A 19414-nucleotide genomic window follows, 5' to 3' on the forward strand; every position below is an offset into this window, starting at 1 on the left:
ACATCATCTCAAGCTAGTTAGCAGGGGTTGGCACCCTTCTATTATCCTTGAAGGAAATAGGCTCAGAGACGGCCTCTCATTTCTTTACCACACCACACCTGTGATTATAACCCAAGAGTTCAGGTTTTAACAGAAACATCTCATTCCCTGTTCTCTCAGCTGATAGGACAGTAGATATCCCCAGATTTAGATTCCAGAACAATTGTTTTCTTCTCTCATTAGAAACTTACTGGTCGGGACTTGATTTCTTTGGCGTAGAGAGGTTGTAAGAACTCGGAGTCTCCTTCTAGTTTCAGACCTTTTTCTGTGATTCTCAAGTTTCCCATTCCATCCTGAAATAGAGACAGAAAGCAGGGAGAGAGAATGTGATTAGCTAACATTTCAAAATACCCCAGGCTGTCAACGATTCAAACAGTTATTGCCTTTCCTCCCTTCCTTTTTTCTTTTTTAATATTTGCAAGAGTTAGGTGAGGGGAATCTAAAAACATAAAGTACCAGGAGGCACTGTCGATACAATTATGCATAGTATCCCATTTTGCTCACTTATTCAGAGCAAACTCTGTTCTAAGAATGCCCCAGAGCCACTGACTTGCATAAGAGGAGGAGGCCCTTGTCCCCAGGGTGTACAAAGCAAAGGAGGCAGAAGGGAGAAGAGGCTGACTCTATACACTGAAATGAAATACCTTGGTTCCAAATTCCTTAAAGAAACGTCACATCAACAGCTTGTTGGTCAAATCAAGCCTTTTTACATGATTTGTTTGACTTTTCAAACATTTGAGAAGTCTAATCAGTTAATAGCACTTTGATTAGGATTTACTATGTTAATAATAAAACATATTCAAATGTTTACAGTACTAAATATGAGTTTCCTCCCATTGAGTGGGCTTTAAGTCCAATTAGGTAGCTGTTGATTACCCCGAGATAAAAGCACCACCACTGTGCCAATTTCTTTTGCTGTTCTGGTCACTGAGGTGGTTATTAGGCATTAAAGCTGGGGTTGGGCCATCGATTGATAGTCTCCCTTAGCAGCTTGTGTAGTGCTCTCCAAACCTATGAGAGCTGGTCTTGAGGGGAGGTGGCTTTTAGGTCAGTTTCAGCTCCATTGCTCCAAATCCTGTACTGAAGTATGTCCTGTCTTCAGCAATAGGGTCTTACCTTTAAGTTCTGGGAGGCAATCAAGGGCCGTGGCAATAGCCTGTGTAATTCTGGGAGTCTCTTGACTATCCTGACCAACAACTCAAAGGAAGGTTTCTCCTGTCTGGCACTGTTTCTTGCTTTGTAGCATTCAGCTATATACATGGACTCATGTAGAGATATTATATGTGTAATTTGTTAGTAGGTTTTTGGACTTATATGATTACCTCTTTTTTTTTGTTTACACTAGCTAGGCATTATTTATCCCTTTTCTCTCCCCCTATCTAACCTTCCCTCCAAACCTTCCCCATTTACAATATTCCCATTTCCTTCATTTCTCCCTTGATAGTATCTGTCTCCTATGACCTCCACTCTCTTGTGCTCCTTCTTTTCCTTTATCCCCATAATTCCTTGTAGAACCCTCATTCTCCCCATCCCATTTAAATACATCTATTCATAGATCTTAGAGAAAACCCCAAGGCTGTCACATCCCTAGACAAATGTAATTTCTTGCTTTGTGCAAAATATGGATCCTTGTATTTACAGACAAGTATCCCAGTCACCACTCATCAAAGAAGCTTCTTTTGCAACAGATGGAGACTATTACAGAGTTACACCACTCCTCATAAACAGAGATTGTTTGTGCATTTCCAACGCCTAAGTGGTATATCTATGATGCAACCTCTACACCTAAGGATCAGGGAACATAGAATAAGGGGCAAAGAGGACACCAACGCATCTCTCAACTCTCATCAATGAAGCTCCCTCATGCAACAGAGGGTAGGAACACAAAGGGTCACAAATGGCCACAGCATAGAGAAAAAGGGTCTGCAGAGTGTGGGTCCTTGAACAGGGACCATTGTGGAAGATGGGGTGGAAAGATTGTAAGAGCCAGGGAGGAGGTGCATGACCATATGGAAATAGAGTCCTACAGGCTTCTGGGACCTTGCTCATAAGAACCTATAGCAATGGTGTCAGCATGCACAAGACACATGCAAACTCAAGCAGACAAAAACCCAGCACAGAACAGTGGAAATGGACAGCAGGACCCACTCTTAGTCGAAGAACCATTGGTAGCTGATCACTGCTGGGTGAGGGACTGTAGATAGGCTGACGAGACCTCAGTGGATGAAACTACACTGAGGGATGTCTGGGGACACTACCTTGACAGGATAGGCCTTAATGCAAATGACAGAATGTATGAACTCCAGTGGGGGCAGGTATGGGAGGGTGCCAGTGGGGAAGGGGGTTTAAAGATGTTTAAGATTAAGATTTTCTGTATGAAACAGATAAAAATTCAATAAAAATTTACAAACACATATATATTCATTTGTAGTGAGGGTAGTAGGGAACATCTGTGTATTGATCACTCATCTGAAACCAGTACCAATTTATGGTCATTGTTGTGCATCACTTCATCCATAGTATCCCTCATCTTTGTTCAAAAATGATCATAGCACCATCTATGATTGTAATTCCTCCAGAATAATCATTCCTTGATATTAAATGCCAAATATCAAACCATAATAATCAATCTTGTTTTAATATAAAATATCCTCTGTTAAGGTTCACATTTTCTCCTATATATTTTCTCTCTAATAATCTGCTTATATTAATAAGGTTCATACTATTATTGGTTGATATTATAAAGTGCTAGGTAGTTTCCTATAATCTTTAGACAGTATTTGGGTAATGAACTGGTTACCTAGTATTTTCCTAGCCAATGAGATTTTCATATTCAATCATTCTTATATATCCTCTCTCTCTCTCTCTCTCTCTCTCTCTCTCTCTCTCTCTCTCTCTCTCTCTCTCTCTCTCTCTCTCTCCATACCATTATTTTCATAAAATATAATGGCTCTTCTCTAGGACAGTTTCCCAGAGTCTACAGTGCCCATCACCACCTTCCACCTTCAAAGTTAGTAATGGCCAGTTGAATAATCACTAACTACTCTAAAACTAATTTCATTAGGCTTGTGACTTCAATAGACTAATGAGATGGTTAATACTGTAAACTTGACAGAATCTAGGATCACCTAGGAAACAAATCTCTGGGCAGGTCTATAAGGGATTATCTAGATATGGTTAAATGAGGTAGGAAGACCCACCTTAAATGTCAGTGGCATCATTCCATGGGATGGGGTTCTGGACTGAAGAAAATCCAGAAAGCAAGCTGAGCACCCACATGCATCACTTGGCTACTTGAGTGTGGAGGCAGTGTAAGCAGCTGCCCCAAGCTCCAGCTGCCATGATTTCCCTTCCATGTGGGAACTCTCTCAAAATGTGAGTCAAAGTGAACTTTCATCCTTCAGTTGTGTTTGCCAGGCATTTTGACGCAGCAACAAGACAACTGACGAATACAACTAGTTCATGGCAATTCTTCCCTTTATGATCACCTGACCATGAATCTTAATTCTATCTCCAACATTAACACCTCTTAGCCAGTGATGGTAAAATTTTCACAGGATCTGAGAACAGGATGTGGACATCTTTGGGATGGGGGCATTTTTCTGTTTTCCACGTGGGGTATTTTTCTATCAAGAGACATGGACTATCCTTGCTGAGATGCTATCTGCTACTGCTACTCTGTTAAAAGGAGCCGTAATTTATTAGAAGGTATAAAGTAGCTGCAGTCTGATCCCATTATAGTTTCTTCATTTATTAGCTAGGATATTCTATCAAGAAAACTTTAATCTCCTTACATTTTTTTACCCTAAATTACATTTTACAGAAAAACTCAAGATAATTTGAGCTTTCCTTCTCTATTTATTGATATTCAAAAGACTAAACTGAGGGACAGCCCGGAGGATTAGCAGTTCAAAGTTATCCTCAGCTACATGGTGAGTTCCAGGCCAGACTGAGCTACATAAAAATAAAAAAGAAAGAAAGGATTGGTTACCTAATACTCTTCATTCCAATCAGATTCTTACATTTTTAATTCACTATGAATAAGTTATTTCCTTTCTTTCCAACACAAACAGTCCCACTGATTGTCTGACTATCCTGTCTCTGGTCAGAGTTGCCACAAAGCTAACATGTGATTCCTTTTGTCATGACCTAGAAGTCTTTGATGGTGCTCTTATTTGGTAGATGAGATGATCATCCAGGATTAGCTTAAACATGCCTTGCTCTGAGCCTGGACTCGGCTATTTGTAAGTGGAAATCTCTGGGTCATTTGAACAGATATTTATTTAGAAACCAGAAGCTCAGAAATTTCTATACTCATTGGTACTGGATGAGACTTTGTTTCTAGGGCCCAACCTAGAAAATAAAAGTTTGGTTTATTTGTGTTTTTAAGTAAAATACACATGATTTAATAAGAATTTTTACTTCAAATTCAGGGAAGGATTCCACCTTATCTCAGGCTTTACAACCTCCTGACCTTTCTTCCATCCCAGCGGTCCCTGTTTTCAGTAACAACAACATTATCATTCATTTGATTTAATGCACAGTACACACAAAACAGCTTCAGAACTCCAATGCCACCCCAAAGTGACACTGGGACTAATACAAACATTTCAAACTGTTAGTTCTTAAAACCTTTGAAGCATCAACTGCCAGCCAAGTGCAAACTATGTGGATTCAGACACTTGAATGTGGTGTCCTGGCACAACAGTGAAGCTCACTGTCTCTTTTTTCTCTCAATTTCTTTCGTGAATATGTTTTTCAAAGTCCTTTTTGCTTTATGCATTTGTAAAATATGCACATGCTTTCTTTTTATTTATTCTTTGATTCCCACTAACATTTAAATCTGAAATATGTGATAGAAAAACCCAGGTTTGTGAGCATCTCTGGGGACTCTTGGCAACTCTGGGATGGATTTCTTACATACTCACTAGCCACTGCCTGGGTTGGCAGCCTCCCTACTTGGGGACACCACAGACTCTCTCCAGTGCAGTTCACTAAGCTACGTGATCTAAAACTCCTGAAGCAGGTTCCTGTCTCTCACATGGCCATCAGGTGTGCACCTCAAAGAGGTCAATTCCGGAGTCACATGGGGTAGGACTGAATGACCAAATTGGAGATGGACACTTTTCTTCACCCATTTTTCATGAAGGAACATCAGTGTGAAGGTGAGAACAGATCTTAGAAATTCACATTGTTCCTTTGTGACCCACACTCCATCTATACACTCTTATTTCTGGCATTTGTAGGCACAGCCAAGACAGCCCCAGATGGGGCATTCAAACACAGCAGGAGATGTGATAGGCTGGGGGATATGTTTGTGTCTCACCAGAAGTCAGGAGAAGTTGCAGCACAAGGAAAAAGAAGTCAAAGAAAAACAAAGAAGATAGAGAAATGACTGAAGTTTGAGAAGGACAAATCTGTCCTCACAGCCAGGGAGCTCCTTTGCAATGGTCATTTTGTGTTTATTTCCAGGCATCCATGGTTGAAAACACCCCATAACTTTGCTAAGTACCTATCATTTCTTCTTAGAGTTTCCCTTTATTCCCTTTAGCCTTTTAGTCTCCTTGCTGGCTTCTAGCTCTGTGTAAAGATGTTTGGTGGCCTAGGTCCATTAAATAATGTGATATGTTGTCTTGGCCTATATTTGTAGAACAAAGCAGACTAGAGTAGTAAACTGAATTATCTCCCTACACTTAGAGTCTCTACTTCATAGTCTGTGTCAAAGATGCACTGAAACATCTTGACATCAGCTTTATGTGGAATGGTTGCATCTTTAAGTGCATAAGAGGACTCTAAGTACTGAGATAGCAGTTTTGGGTCAGTTCCGAAACATAACTTTGCTCCCAGTAAGATGTAAAAGACATAAGGAGATTTACAAACATTGATTTTTTTTTTTCCCCTTTTCAAAAGACAAAACTTCGATTTCTTTAAAACAAGCATAACAATGCTCACTGCTGAACTGAAGAACTGGTGTCAACAAAGTGACGCCTCACTCAGGGCTCAAAAGCAGCAGCAGCAGCTGCAAATGCCCAGGAGTCCCCGATAGGAGCTTGACCCTGATTCTCTCAGCGATAGTCAGCATAGGGCAGTGTCTGGTGCTCAGCCAGGCTCCAAGACATCTGGAAAATTCTCAGCAAGGTAGACCTGGCTGCTGGTCCTGAAGACAGGAGCTGGGGAGTGGCATGATGTTGGTTTTAAGAAAGTGTTATCTCCTGTTCCTCTGATGTTTCTGCTGCATCAGCATCAGAAAGGTTTGAATTCTGTCAGCACATTTCAGGCTTGAAGTAACACCAAGTTCTGTTTTAGAAAGCAGTCTCACAAGGATCTCTTCCTGGAGCCATTTTAGTGAAGGCAAGTCTTAGATGTGATCCAAGCAGGAAACAGCTTACTGCATAGACTGCATTAGATTCTAAATGCCATGAGGTGTAAGGCTTTGGGTTGTTTTCTTGACTACTGTGTGCGCAGTTTCTAAAAGCTTTCCGAGGATCTAGAAGGCATTCAACAAATTCTTTACAGCAATATTATTTATTCATTCTAAATAGAGATGTCTCATAACTTACAATGACGCGATTTCCCCTGGGTTTAATAGAAACAGATCACAAATCAAAATTATCACAGGCAGAAAATGTATTTATTGTATCTAACCTAATGAGCATCAGAGCTTAGCGTTCCTTGACCCTTGTGATTAAATGATTGACAAATCTGTAGTTTGCTGCTGCCACCTAGCCCTGTGCAAATACCACCTATCACTACCCCAAGGACCAACGCTGGAAGTGTGGTTTCTGTGAAATGCTATCACTTTCACATATTTTGAAAGTTAAAAATATCATAAGCCATCATGCGATAAGGATCTTGTGTTCTTACCTGTGGAAAGGTTTTGTGGAGCAAAATTGTTCAAGTTAGGTCTGTTCCTACACTAGTTTCCAAGTGATCAGGGCATGTATCTCAACTAGCGTGGCATAGGCCCAGCAGGTAATAACTGATTAATAAAGTGTTTAAGGCATGAAAAACATCTTATACATAAATTGCTTATGTATGGGCTATAAATGCATCTGGGGGAGAGGTAGAAGTCAGCAATGAAAAAACTGGAAAGTACAGTTAGGGTATTATATTTTAAATATTTTTATTTATTATTTGAGTGACTCATACATGTGTTCAATGTATTTTGATTGTATTTAGTCTCCACTTTCCACATCCAACTCCTACCAGCTCTCCCTCCACATTACCTCCCTGACTGCATGTCCTCCTTTTTCTCTTAACTCAGAGTCTACTCGGTGCTGTCCAAATGCATATGAGTGTTGGGTAATCCATTGGAGCAGGATCAACCACCAGGACCCACGCTCCATTCACTGTGTCCCGTGACATGCTCATAGTTCTGCTGCTTATTGAGTGCTCATAAATATAGCCAAGAATAACCTTCCCACATCTTTGAGCCCCTCTTCAGTCCTTTAGTTTTGTTGGGGTGTCTGCTCTAGATCTGCTGTTCCAAAGCTGGGGTGCTCATTCTGCCAGATTTCAGAGTTCCCGATTCCCACCTCTCATCTCAGGGTTTCTCACATATCTTGTAACACTGCTCCTCTCCTATCTCATCTCATGGCTCTGTTATTGTAACATTCCATGGATATCTGTGGTTTTCCTCACTGGACTTCAAATTCCATGAAATAAAGTATTTGTGTTTCATTTCTTGTTCTAAATTTGGAGCCCTGTATATTGCTTAGATGTCCCTAAACATCAACTGCAAGAAAAAAGCAAGAGAAGTCAGTTAACTAAAGGTTAGTCAGAGAATGCTCATTAATGGGAATTTTAAGACACCAATATTAAAAGATGCCATTTCCCTACGCATCACACAGAGTATACTATCTGCAATCTACTCATTAATCCTCATTATCACTCAAGGGGAGAGCGTCTGTTAGCTTTATTTCACAAATGAACAAACTGATGTTCAGAGGCCTTATGGTCTGTCTCCCAAACCCATCAAGTTCCATATTCCATGTTACCTTGGTAAGCTCCTGCTGTATGCTAACTATGAGGTCGACTAGCATGAAAAGGTACAGGTAGGATCTTCCTTTCTAGAAGTTCCAAAGCCAAAGGAAAACACGTACGTGGTGCCCATGATGGAGTGGATGTGGAAACACAGGTACCCCAGGCATCTCTAGGGAGGACCTAAAATGGTGGAAACACTGTCAAAAAGAGATTGACGTAATGTAGTGACCATGGGATGCCAGAATTCCTCTTGTTAGTGTCTGTCCAGGACAGTGAAACTTGTATCTACCCAAAGACTTACAAATGGTGACTGCAGTATCATTCAGAGCAGCCATAGGTAGAAACAACTCCAGTGTCCATCAATAGATAAGTAGAGCATGCTGTTACCTAGCAATGAGGAATGCCATATTGATATATCCCATAATATGAAGAAACTTCAAGAACATTACCCTAAGTAAAAGAAGCCAGGCACCAAAGAGCACCTACTGCATGCATGATTCCATCTATATATAATGTTTTGAGAAGCAAATCCACAGAGATACAGAGTAGACTGGTGGTTGCCCGAGCTTTGAGTGGAATGGGAACGTACTGTAGATTGTAGGGTGATGGAAATGCTGTAAAAATGGATTGTGGTGATAGTGCATAGCATTACATTTACCAGTCGCTGAACTGTACACTCAACATAGGTGAATCTTACAGTATGCAAATATAACCTTAACAGGACATTTTAAAACCCATAACAGACATGAAATGATGTCCACAGAAGGAATCCAGTTCAGCACTCAGAGTTCTGTGCCTTGGGATTCCCCAAATTGCTTAAGAGTACAATCCAGAATTGTGTGCTGGGTCCAGAGAGAAGGCAAGCTGAGGAGGAGACCAGTAAGGACACCTGGGATTGCCTTCCCTTTGTGTGAAATTACTAAAGGAACAGGTTGCCAGAGTTCTGTTCTGTTTCCATCAGAGACCAAGATTCCTGACGAATTCCTCAAGGGAAAGGAAGATGGAGCCGAATTACATGCAGGGAATGTTTTGTGATCACAACAATTAAACTGTGGGATAGGCTGCACAGGGAGCTGCTGACCTTTCCTGAGAGCACTGGGAATGGAACCTCAGCAGTGCTCGGCAATGAACACAGCAGCAGAGAGGACAACATGACCCCGGTGGGTGTCTCAGCTGCGCTCGGCTCAGCTCAGGACGCCTTCAGTCTCACACTGTCGCCTCAACCTCATTTGTATTTTCTTTCTTTTGCCATTTAGGTTGCTATACAGACTTTCTATCCTCACTGCTTCAGAGCTGCCACAAGGGCTGATGTTATTGCTTAGAAGTGTGGTGTGTGTGTGTGGCTATGGGCCTGTATGTGAGAGAGAGAGAGGAAGACAGAGGGAGAAAAGAGAGGGAGAGAGAAAGGGAAAGAGGGAAAGGGAGGGAAAGAGGGAGAGAGGGGGAGGGAGAGAGGGGGAGAGGGAGAGAGGGAGAGAGAGAGGGAGAGAGAAAGGGAAAGAGGGAAAGGGAGGGAAAGAGGGAGAGAGGGGGAGGGAGAGAGGGGGAGAGGGGGAGAGAAATGAATATAATGCACACATAACTGTCGAGTTGCTTTGGTGTCTCAGTGGAGCAGGACTGTGATTCCTCTGTTGTGTTTTATAATACCTCACAAAGTTTCTTCAAGAGATGTACAGGTCCAAGGCCATTGTGTTTGAAACACCCCGTATTTTCTGGTTGCCAGCAGAAATGCATGTATAGATATTCTTTGCTTTCTGCTGTTCTTGGAGTATCTAATCAAAGGATGGATCCTATCTCAGAAACATACACAGAAGAGGGACTCTATGTCAAATTGCCTAAGACCTACTTGTCTTTTAGGCTTAACTATCTATTTTTCTGGAAGGGCTTCCTGACCCTCCATAACCCTTTAGATGCTGTTCCTCCCTGCTCTCCGCATTAATGGAAGGACCATTCACACACACACATAGAGCATCTTGAGAGCCTAAGAATACCAAGTTCTGGAATCAGAATACATTAGTTTGAACACTGACTCAACCACTTACTTGCTCATGAACACTTAGGCATCAAGATAACTGTGATTTCCAAATTGACAATTAAATCAGACAATCCATGTGTATCATTCAAAACAAGCTAGGTTATAGTGATGGAAACAGAACGAAAAGCCCCAGTGGCCTCAAACAATGATTTACTTCCAAGGGGGTGGTCAGGGCAGTTACTCGGGGATTCAGGATGACAGAACACCTACCACTTGATATACTTTGCTACTCTCTGTTTCTCTGGGCTTATGAAGGATTGCACTTCCCCACCCACCTATGATTGATTTTGATAGTGATTTGTGAGCAATTCAGTCAAGTGGTGCTGAGGAGCCCCTGTGTGATTGGGTATTCTCTACCTTTTTCTCTCTAAAGTAGAAGCATGGCACAGGCAAGGCCAGTATTAGAGCTGCCTTTTTACTTCAATCACTTGTAATCCCTGCATAAAGTGGTGCTGAGGAGCCCCTGTGTGATTGGGTATTCTCTACCTTTTCTCTCTAAAGTAGAAGCATGGCACAGGCAAGGCCAGTATTAGAGCTGCCTTTTTACTTCAATCACTTGTAATCCCTGCATAAAATTTCACTTGATAGAATAGATGCAAAGCCTTGATAATCACAAGGAACCAGGCCTAGCTCCTAAAGGAACCCAAGACACACTTAAAAGTCAGTGAGCCCCAGAAACCACATATGCAGCCTAGCGCTATCCTTACTGGTTTCCTGGAAAAAAAGCAGACCAACATGAAGTTTGCATATACTTCTGTACATTCAAGATTATTTTTAAACTTCTGCCTCCTGCCTGTAATCCTAACACTGGAAAGCAGAGGCAGAAAGACAACTGGTCAAGTGCTCAAGGCCAAGCAGGACTAGAGGGTCTGATCCTGTCTCAAACAATAGAAACAAAGAGAAAATTCAGAAAAAAAATTCCTAAAGAATATTCGTGAGGAAATGGACACATAGGATCCTATGGAAATCATAGGAAAAGAATAGCATGATTTCTGGCCCTGGCCCTCGTATAGTGTTAATTATGTAAATTTGGTCAAATCTTGCCTCTTTGAACCATTTTCCAAAACCATAGCCGATATTTGGATGCTTTAAGTATTAAGGTCCTTCCTACTTAAACATGGTCTAATTCCAAGCTGTACAACAAGTCACAGTTGTCCCTGAGAACTGGCATTTGTCATCCAAGAGGCTACAATTATGGTATCTTGGGCTGCTTGGAGTTTTGCAAATGAAATTCTCAAAAAACGAAACAGAAACAAAACAAAACAAAACAAAAAAAACCCCGAATCTCCAAATCACTGTATACTCACAGTGGATACAGAGAGGATATGGACATGATAAGCAATGCCTGCACATTGTTCTCAAACAGAGCCATGTAAGCAACCTTTAAAAAGAGACATTGGTGGAGAAGGTATCGATCGTTTTGAGAGGAAGAAAATGAGAGATGGATAATAAAGTGCAACTTGCTCCATCTCCTGTCCTGGTGAAAAATGTGAGCTTATGAATCCTGAGCCACTGCTGATAAAGGAGGAGACTCATTTATCTTAAAGAGACACATAAAAGAAAATAAGTGAAATATGATTAGACTTCTGCCAAGTGTTCAGATTAAATTCCTGCCATGCCAGGCCATGCTACCCACAAGTAAAGCCAGATTAAGATGCTGGTCCAAGTGATGCGAAAAATGTATGCTGTGAAAATTCCTTCCAAAATAGCTCCTTCCTCTAGGTCGCATACCCCAAGGGAGCCGCTTGTCCTATCTTCTCTCTATTCTCATTAGGAAAAGTTGTCAGTTGTGCATGACAGTCTTTTATGAGACTTCCAAGCTACAGCTTCAAAAGGCTCAGTGCCTTTTTGATACTTGCAAGGAAGGTTTCCAGGGATGAGTTCAGAAATATGAAAGCTGCTCTCCGTAGTTCCTGCACTACAGAAGTCTTGCCTATTAATTTGGCCTTCTCTTCAAGTCTTAGTGTCCAAATTGGTCTGCCCAAGGATGGCATTAGCTGTACTCTCAATATTTCAGCTGTGCTGCCAATTTCACAATTTTGTAGAGCTTTGAACTAAGGAGAAGCAGCAGTTTCCCACTGGTGATGTCTACTGCTGCCTCTCTGCTCGCTCTTCTAAGCCTTCTGATCTCCCCAAATTTCATGCATGACCTTCTGACGTGGTGGGATGACCGGAAACTTCATGAGGAATCACTGAACCACTGTAGAGTCCTGTGACTTCTCTCTTCCTCATGGCCCAGCATCAGCAAGAAGTGTGACATGGTACAAAACAGAATGAGGTGGAGGAGGATGAAGGCTGAGCAGAAGAGGCTATGCTTTAGACAGGATGTCCAAGCATTTTCTTCTTAGGAAAAACCCAGCTGAATTGAGGGAGCCAGATACTGGAAGACCCGAGTAAAGACCAGTGACCTGGGCACACTGGAAGAACACCAGGAACAGCAGGCCTTGAAGTGGCTCTAGTTAGACTGCCTCACCATACAGTGAAGAACAGGAGAGACCATCAATCAGAGAGGTGGGAAGGGACCAAGACACAGTATCTTAGAGAAGATGCTACAAAGGAGTTTGGGTTTGTGTTCTTCATGAGACCAGATGCTCAACAGACACATTACCTCAGGGAGTGATGGAAGTTGATTAATATTGTATTTTAGGTAGATTCCAAAAAGGTGTCAATGTGGGCTGGAGAGATGGCTCAGCGGTTAAGAGAACTGACTGCTCTTGCAGAAGATCCAGGTTCAACTCCTAGCACCCACATGTTGGCTAACAACCATCTACAGTAACTCCAGGTCCAGGGGTACCCAACATCCTCTTCTGACCTCTACAGGTCATTGCACAACACAGGTGCACTTACATACATGCAGACAATATACTCATACACATAATAAATTATTTTTAAAATCCAAAGAGGTCTTAGTGATAGAACAGAACTACACTACCATAGATTCCCCACTTCAGACTACATTCTAAAAGCATCTCAATAAAAGATCATGATATAACAGATAAATTGATGATAACAGATTCTATGACTTTCTCAGCTTCCAAATGTGATTTTGAATGTACTCCTTGCTTCCTTTATCTACACAATGCCTCAAACAATAGGCCAGAACATAGGCTTTTTGAGTCATGGGGATCCTTTTTGGACCTCAGATCTCATGACTTAAAGAGTTGTAGGCCCTTTCCTGAACATTCATCCATCTATAAGATGGAGATCACACTTTCTTTCCTTGAAGACGGTATGCCTGTGTGCATGTGATCTGCTCGGCAGAGTGCCTACCGCAGTGTAAATGGCTCTGGTAGTCCTGTACCAAATCATTCATCCTCCAGCTCCCACATGTATGTCTCTCTTGCTTCCTCTATGACTTCTTTGACACCTCATGGCAGGTACATACTCTGCCACATACCATTTAGCACTTACTTGATTCAATATACTCTGAGAGGTTTGCACAAGAGGAAGAGAAGAGAGCCTCTAATGGAGCTGCCACTGTCAAGAGGATGGAAAGAGAGGGAGACAAGAGGCAGGGATGAGTTGTCAAAAGAAGTATGCCAGCAAATTTGTCTTTGACAGTTCTCAGGAGAAAGTGAAGGGATTAGAACTCAATTGATACCTCAGAGCTAGCAATCTGGGTGCAGAGAGGAAGCCAAAGAGATGTCTTAGGGTTTGCCAAATTTGGGAGCCCTGTCCTCACTGGACAAGACAGCCCTTTAATGATTTTACCTGAAAATAAACTGGTTAATAGCAATGGACTAAAACCAACTAATGGGATGTAATTTATTCTTCACTTTCTTCAATTGCTATTCTAGGTTATTTCCTACACCCCCCAATCCATCCCTCAAAATAGAAAATGCAAACTTTTAATGGTCTGAGCAGTTTCAGGGACCCAGAGTGGGAATAACTTCTTGGGAAAGAAAGCTAACCAGGCAGACAGCAATGAATGTTAGAATCTATATTCAATCTAATCAGAACCAATTTTTGTTTTCTATAGCTTATTTTTAAAGTAGTGGTGATGATTAACTTTATATATCATTTTTAATGAGGATACAATTACCTGTTCAGATATTTGGTCAAAATTTATTCTATATTAGATGGGAGTGGGGGATTAAGAGAATTCATTGAAAAATAGTTAATGATGTGTTATTTATTATTACTGTTATTTATTAATTGTTCACACCACAGAAAAGGTTGTGAGGTGATACATGTGTTCATTTGCTTGATTTAGTCATCCCACAGTATGTTGAATTCCAAAATATCATACCGTAAGCTATAAATATATATAGCATTTATTTTTCATTAAGATGAATAAATTTGTTAAAAACAACATTGAGTGAGTCTGAGAGCTTTTTTTCCCCAATGTGACTAATATGTGATTTGGTAGACTGATTAAAGCAGATTGTCCCCCCTATTTTGGGGGTTTCACTCAGTGGAAGTCCCAAAGAGAACAGAAAGATTGGCCCTTCTCCCATGATGAGGGGATCCTCCCTTCAGACTCAGATGAAACACAGGACTCTCCTGGGCCTGAGGCCTTTGGATTTGGCCTGCAGTTGCATGACTGCTCTCCTGGGACTCTAGCTTGCCAAATGCAAACCTTGGAACTAGCCAGCCTCCACAGTTACATGAGATACCTTCCTATAACAAGTATCTGTATTTATTTATGGACACAGAGCCACCTATTATCTATCTGTCTGTCTGTCTACCTACTTGCCTTCTATCTATCTATCTATCTATCTATCTATCTATCTATCTATCTATCATCTATCTTTCATCTATCTGTCATCTATCTGTCATCTATCTATCTATCTATCTATCTATCTACTATCTATCATCTATCTTCTATCATCTATCATCTATATATCTATCATCTATCTATCAATCTATCATCTATCTATCATCATCCATTCATCTATTCTATTCTATTCTATTCTATTCTATTCTATTCTATTCTATTCATTTCATTTCTCTGGAGAATTTTTTAAATACTAGAGAACTGGATGCCCAAATGTGGCTTCTAGAAAGATAATTATATGACATGACTTTGAATGCAAGCTCTCAGAAAGGACTCATACATCTTACACGGTCTCTACATCCACATCACACCCCTTAAAAATGAGCAATCAACCTCTTTCTTACAGACAACACAGGCTTCATTAGATCTTTTAAGAACAATAGTCACTACCTTTGCAGCCTGTCAGTCACCTCATTTCCTCTGAGGAGAAAGCTCTGAGGAATTCTTAAGCACCAATTCATAGCCTTTTCCAGAACCTCTCCCAGAGCAAGAGGCCAAAATCCACATTACAAAGCAGCCATACATAAATGAATTATGATTAAAGAGAGTTAGGGTAATCTTGACCTTGGTGGGAAGGGCGGCGACCACAGGTGCTAAGACATTAAGTGCTTAATGCACTGTAACCTCGTTGGGAAGAGTTGGGAGGAATTCACAATTCCTGCAGCCATCCCATCACATTTGTCTGCAATGTGCACACTTACAAAAGGGTCATGATAGATTTGCTTTTATCTTATGACTGGTTCTGTATCAGGAAGACATTATAAGACTTATATTTTCCCCTATATTCCTCCCTTTCTAATACTTCAAACATGCTGAAGGAGAAACACACCAAGTGAGGACAGAACCTCTCAATCGGTGGTTCAAACGTGGGACGATCACATTAGCTGGGAAACATTCTCCTGAGGAGACTTCCTGCTTCTCTGCTTCCTAGGAATGTTAGGTATATGCATTACAGAAACACTATGTATACCCGTATACCTCTTTACATTTGAAAAACACACACTCCAGGAGCATTCCCAAAGGCTATGTGGCATATATTTCTCGTTTGCTTTACCAGTGCCTCTAATTCTGGATCGAATCCTATTATTCAAGGGATATGAATCAGCCTGTGGGAACTTTTCCAGCAGCAATATTTCAGAATCAAAATCTAATTTAACTAAGATGACCCCAGGAAATTACAAGCCCAGGTAAAAAGAAACTTTGTGACATAAATGGCCCTGTGCTGTCCATTCTATGCACGGGCACGGGGGGGAAAGCTCCAATCATTAAGAAAAAATAATTATCATCAGCAACACCTTTTTCATCATACAACGACTTGCAACAAGCAAGCCCTAAGAAAGAAGCCTCTACCACCATGACTGATATATGTGTAAGAATGAGACCATGTCCGGGCAGCAGGAAAAAGCCATTTCAGAGTGGCTAAGAGGACACGAGTTTGAGAAAATGCGGTTTAACAGGCGATCATTCAGTGGGGAGGCCAGCTTCGGGATATCGTAGTGCTCTTTTTCCTAACTTTAGCTTTTAAATTGTCATCCCTTGTGAGTTGATGTAGTGGCAGCTTTGATATCAAAAGGGCTCGTGATCAAGTGCAAGTTGGGCTCATGTTCCCTATGTGACCTTGGGCAAAGCAGTTACTAGTTTCCTAGTTACCGCTTCCTTACCTTTAAAATAGTAATGTGCTACCTAGGAGGATAGTTGTGAGGATTTAACAAGTCTCCTGGCACTGTTCATGGTGAGCCAAGGGCACTTCCTAAATCTTAATTTCTTTCGTTAAAGTAAATATAGGTTTGGCCATCATATATTCTGCTTTTGTGAAGGACTTCTAGTAAGGATAGAGTTTTTTTTTTAAAGATTTACCTTATATTTAATTATGTATATGTGTGTGGGCATGTGCATATGAGTGCCAGTGCCCTGGAGGCCAGAAGAAGGCATTGGGTCCCAGGAGCTGGAGTTACAGAAGGTTGTTAGCTGCCCCACCTGTGTGCTAGGAACCAGACTGTGTAAGAGTAGCAAGTGCTCTTAACCACTGAGCCATCTTTAGCCCCAGGACAAAGATTCTTAAGGCTAGGATTATTTCAAGTTTTTCTTTTCTTTAGTGACAGGGAATATGAGTTTTTTAGTTGCTATAAACTAATGACCATAGAGTTATTTCCCATAGGTCCAGGCCTAACATGTAAGATTTACCTGAGTTAGTCCTCTGTTTATTACCAAATACCTGGTTTCTGGGATATCAATTTCAGACTCTAGGAAGCACTCAAATTCTTTCTTCTGCTGCTATGGATGTTGCTTTTAATTCCTAAAGCCTGAAACATTCCAGCTGAGCTAGTCACTCTAACGGCTGTCAGTTACTGCCCCATTGCCTTTCTGACTTTGGCTCAGTTTATTCAGACTTACTTTTGAGTTCTCTCCCAAAGATGGTAACTTTAAGTGACAACTCTGGACACAGACCCTGCACCTTACAGAGGCAGGTGCAGAAGGGGGTGTCCTAGTCTGTTTCTCCATTGTTGTGACAAAACACTCTGACCACTACCAACTTGGGGAGGAAAGGGTTTATTTGTCTTACATCTCCCAGGTCACAGTTCATCAGGGAGCCCAAGGTAGGAACTCAGGGCAGAAACCTGGAGGCAGGAGCTAGAGCGCAGGCCACAGAGGATCACTGCTTACTGGTTTGCTCCCCTGGCCCCTGCTCAGCCTGCTTTCTTATGCAATGCAGGCCCACCTGCCCAGGGGTGGCACCACCCACAGTGGGCTGGGCCCTCCCACATCACTCAACAATCAAGAAGGTGCCCCATGGACATGGCCACAGGCCAGCCCAAGGAAGGCAATTCCCCAATTGAGGCTCCCATAACCCAGGTGTGCCAAGTTGACACTAAAGCTATCCAGCACAGGGGGAATCACTGTTTAAATGGTTAAAATGGCATTTGACTCATTCTGAGGATTCCAGAACTGTACTTCCCCAGGCTGCATGGGAACGCACCAGGCTACTTACCTAGATGTCCTCCATGGTTGACTTCACACACAAATAAAGCTGTCAAGACACTTGAAACTTTGCCTCTGATTGTCCAAGCGTAAAGACAAGGGTAGTAACAGGTGGAGACCTGCATGTAGCAGAAGCCAGTGAACAATTAAGAGGGGTAGGTCGTTCCGTGTCAACTCTAATTAGTGTCAATTCTTCCTCCCTAACCTCAGGGTGACTTGCTTCACTCTCACAGTCAGATGTCTGAGATGTGTTATTTCCAAAAATGTCACAGCCTGATTTCTGTTCAGTGTCAAGCAAGTGTATCAAGCAAGGCTTTGGTTTAAGCCAAGTCCATGACTCGGGGGTTAGAAACAAAGAACCCTTCTCCACTCCAGACACATCAATATTCTTGCTGGTCCTTGGGATATATTTAATAGGTCCAATCTCAAGGCCTTTGCATCTGCTGTTCCCTCTGTCTAGAATGCTCTTCCCCAGGCTTTTGGCATAGCTGGATCCTTCATTTAATTTAAGTTCTGGCTCAAATACTGTTCATGAGGCTTTTCTTGACTGCACCTCTTATTCTATTTGCCCAGCTACGCTGCTAAAGAGCCAAATTCCAGCTTTTATTTGCTTATGTATAACTGTCATCCCTCACTGGGATATGGTTCCATATGGGTGTGGGGGGGTGTTTTATTAACTGTTGGAAAAATGCCTGACTTGTACCAGGAGATCAATACATGAGCTTACGTAAAGCACAAATGTGCCATCTTTGACAAATCATTGAAGCCAATTTTTTTTCCCTCACCCAGAAATTGATAAGGATGATACCTACTGTCAACAAGTTTTGCAAAGTTGTTAAAAATACTTTGACAAGTACTTGATAAACAATAAAATGCACTTAACATAATAGTAATTGCTACCATCATCTTTACTGTTAACTAACTCTTCCATCACAGCCCTAGGCAGCAATGAATTTTGAAGCTTTTGCAGAAATGAATGAATTCCTTGAAACTAACGAGCTTATTGCATTGTTATTCTCTAGGCTTGAGTTAAAGTGGAGCCAAGTAGTCTTGCTGAATGGATAGAGGAACAAAAGCATAGAGTAGTGACAGGTACATAGGGAAGTGAAAGGAGACAGCACTCACTGCATGGTTCTGACCCACAAAGCAGGGCACCTGACCAGGATGCAAGAGTCCAAACCAGTCACCCCAAAGTGTAGTGTGACTGGACTACAGTTCAGAGGTCCAAGCTGAATAGCTAATCAAAACCCAATGAAACTGTCACGAGGATCCAAATGCTCAGACATAGGAGGCCCAATCTACATCAATATTAGATGACAATACAGTCCTAGAGGGAGGCAGAAACTCGTGTACCCAGGGTACAGTTTATCACCTACAGATTCAGGCAGGTGGAGAAGGAATGGATGAAATGTGGTTTCCCAGTGTGTGGTCAGAAAAGGCAGAGAACTTGACCTTGAGTGGTCCCAGCCCTGCAGAGGCCCTTCAGTGAAAGGCTTAACTCTCCAGTTATGCCTACATCTCTCATTTTATCAGATCATGAAAACAATGGGTTGCTTCCAATTCTGCTTCCTGAAGACAGCTTAGATCAGAAACGAGCTGCA

At 41.7% G+C, this 19414-nt stretch overlaps 1 protein-coding gene across 1 annotated transcript in view; it reads right to left on the reverse strand.

The window, feature by feature from the left end:
- The window catches only part of Sgcd (sarcoglycan delta), a 440866-nt gene that overhangs the window by 256413 nt on the left and 165039 nt on the right, over nucleotides 1-19414 (reverse strand). The window contains exon 3 of the mRNA XM_008845949.3: nucleotides 231-332. Within this exon, the coding sequence (XP_008844171.1) occupies nucleotides 231-332 (102 nt within the window). The remainder of the gene's footprint in view (nucleotides 1-230; nucleotides 333-19414) is intronic.

Source organism: Nannospalax galili, unplaced genomic scaffold, assembly GCF_000622305.1.
Source record: "Nannospalax galili isolate Female #2095 unplaced genomic scaffold, S.galili_v1.0 scaffold382, whole genome shotgun sequence".
Classification (NCBI taxonomy): Eukaryota; Metazoa; Chordata; class Mammalia; order Rodentia; family Spalacidae; genus Nannospalax; species Nannospalax galili.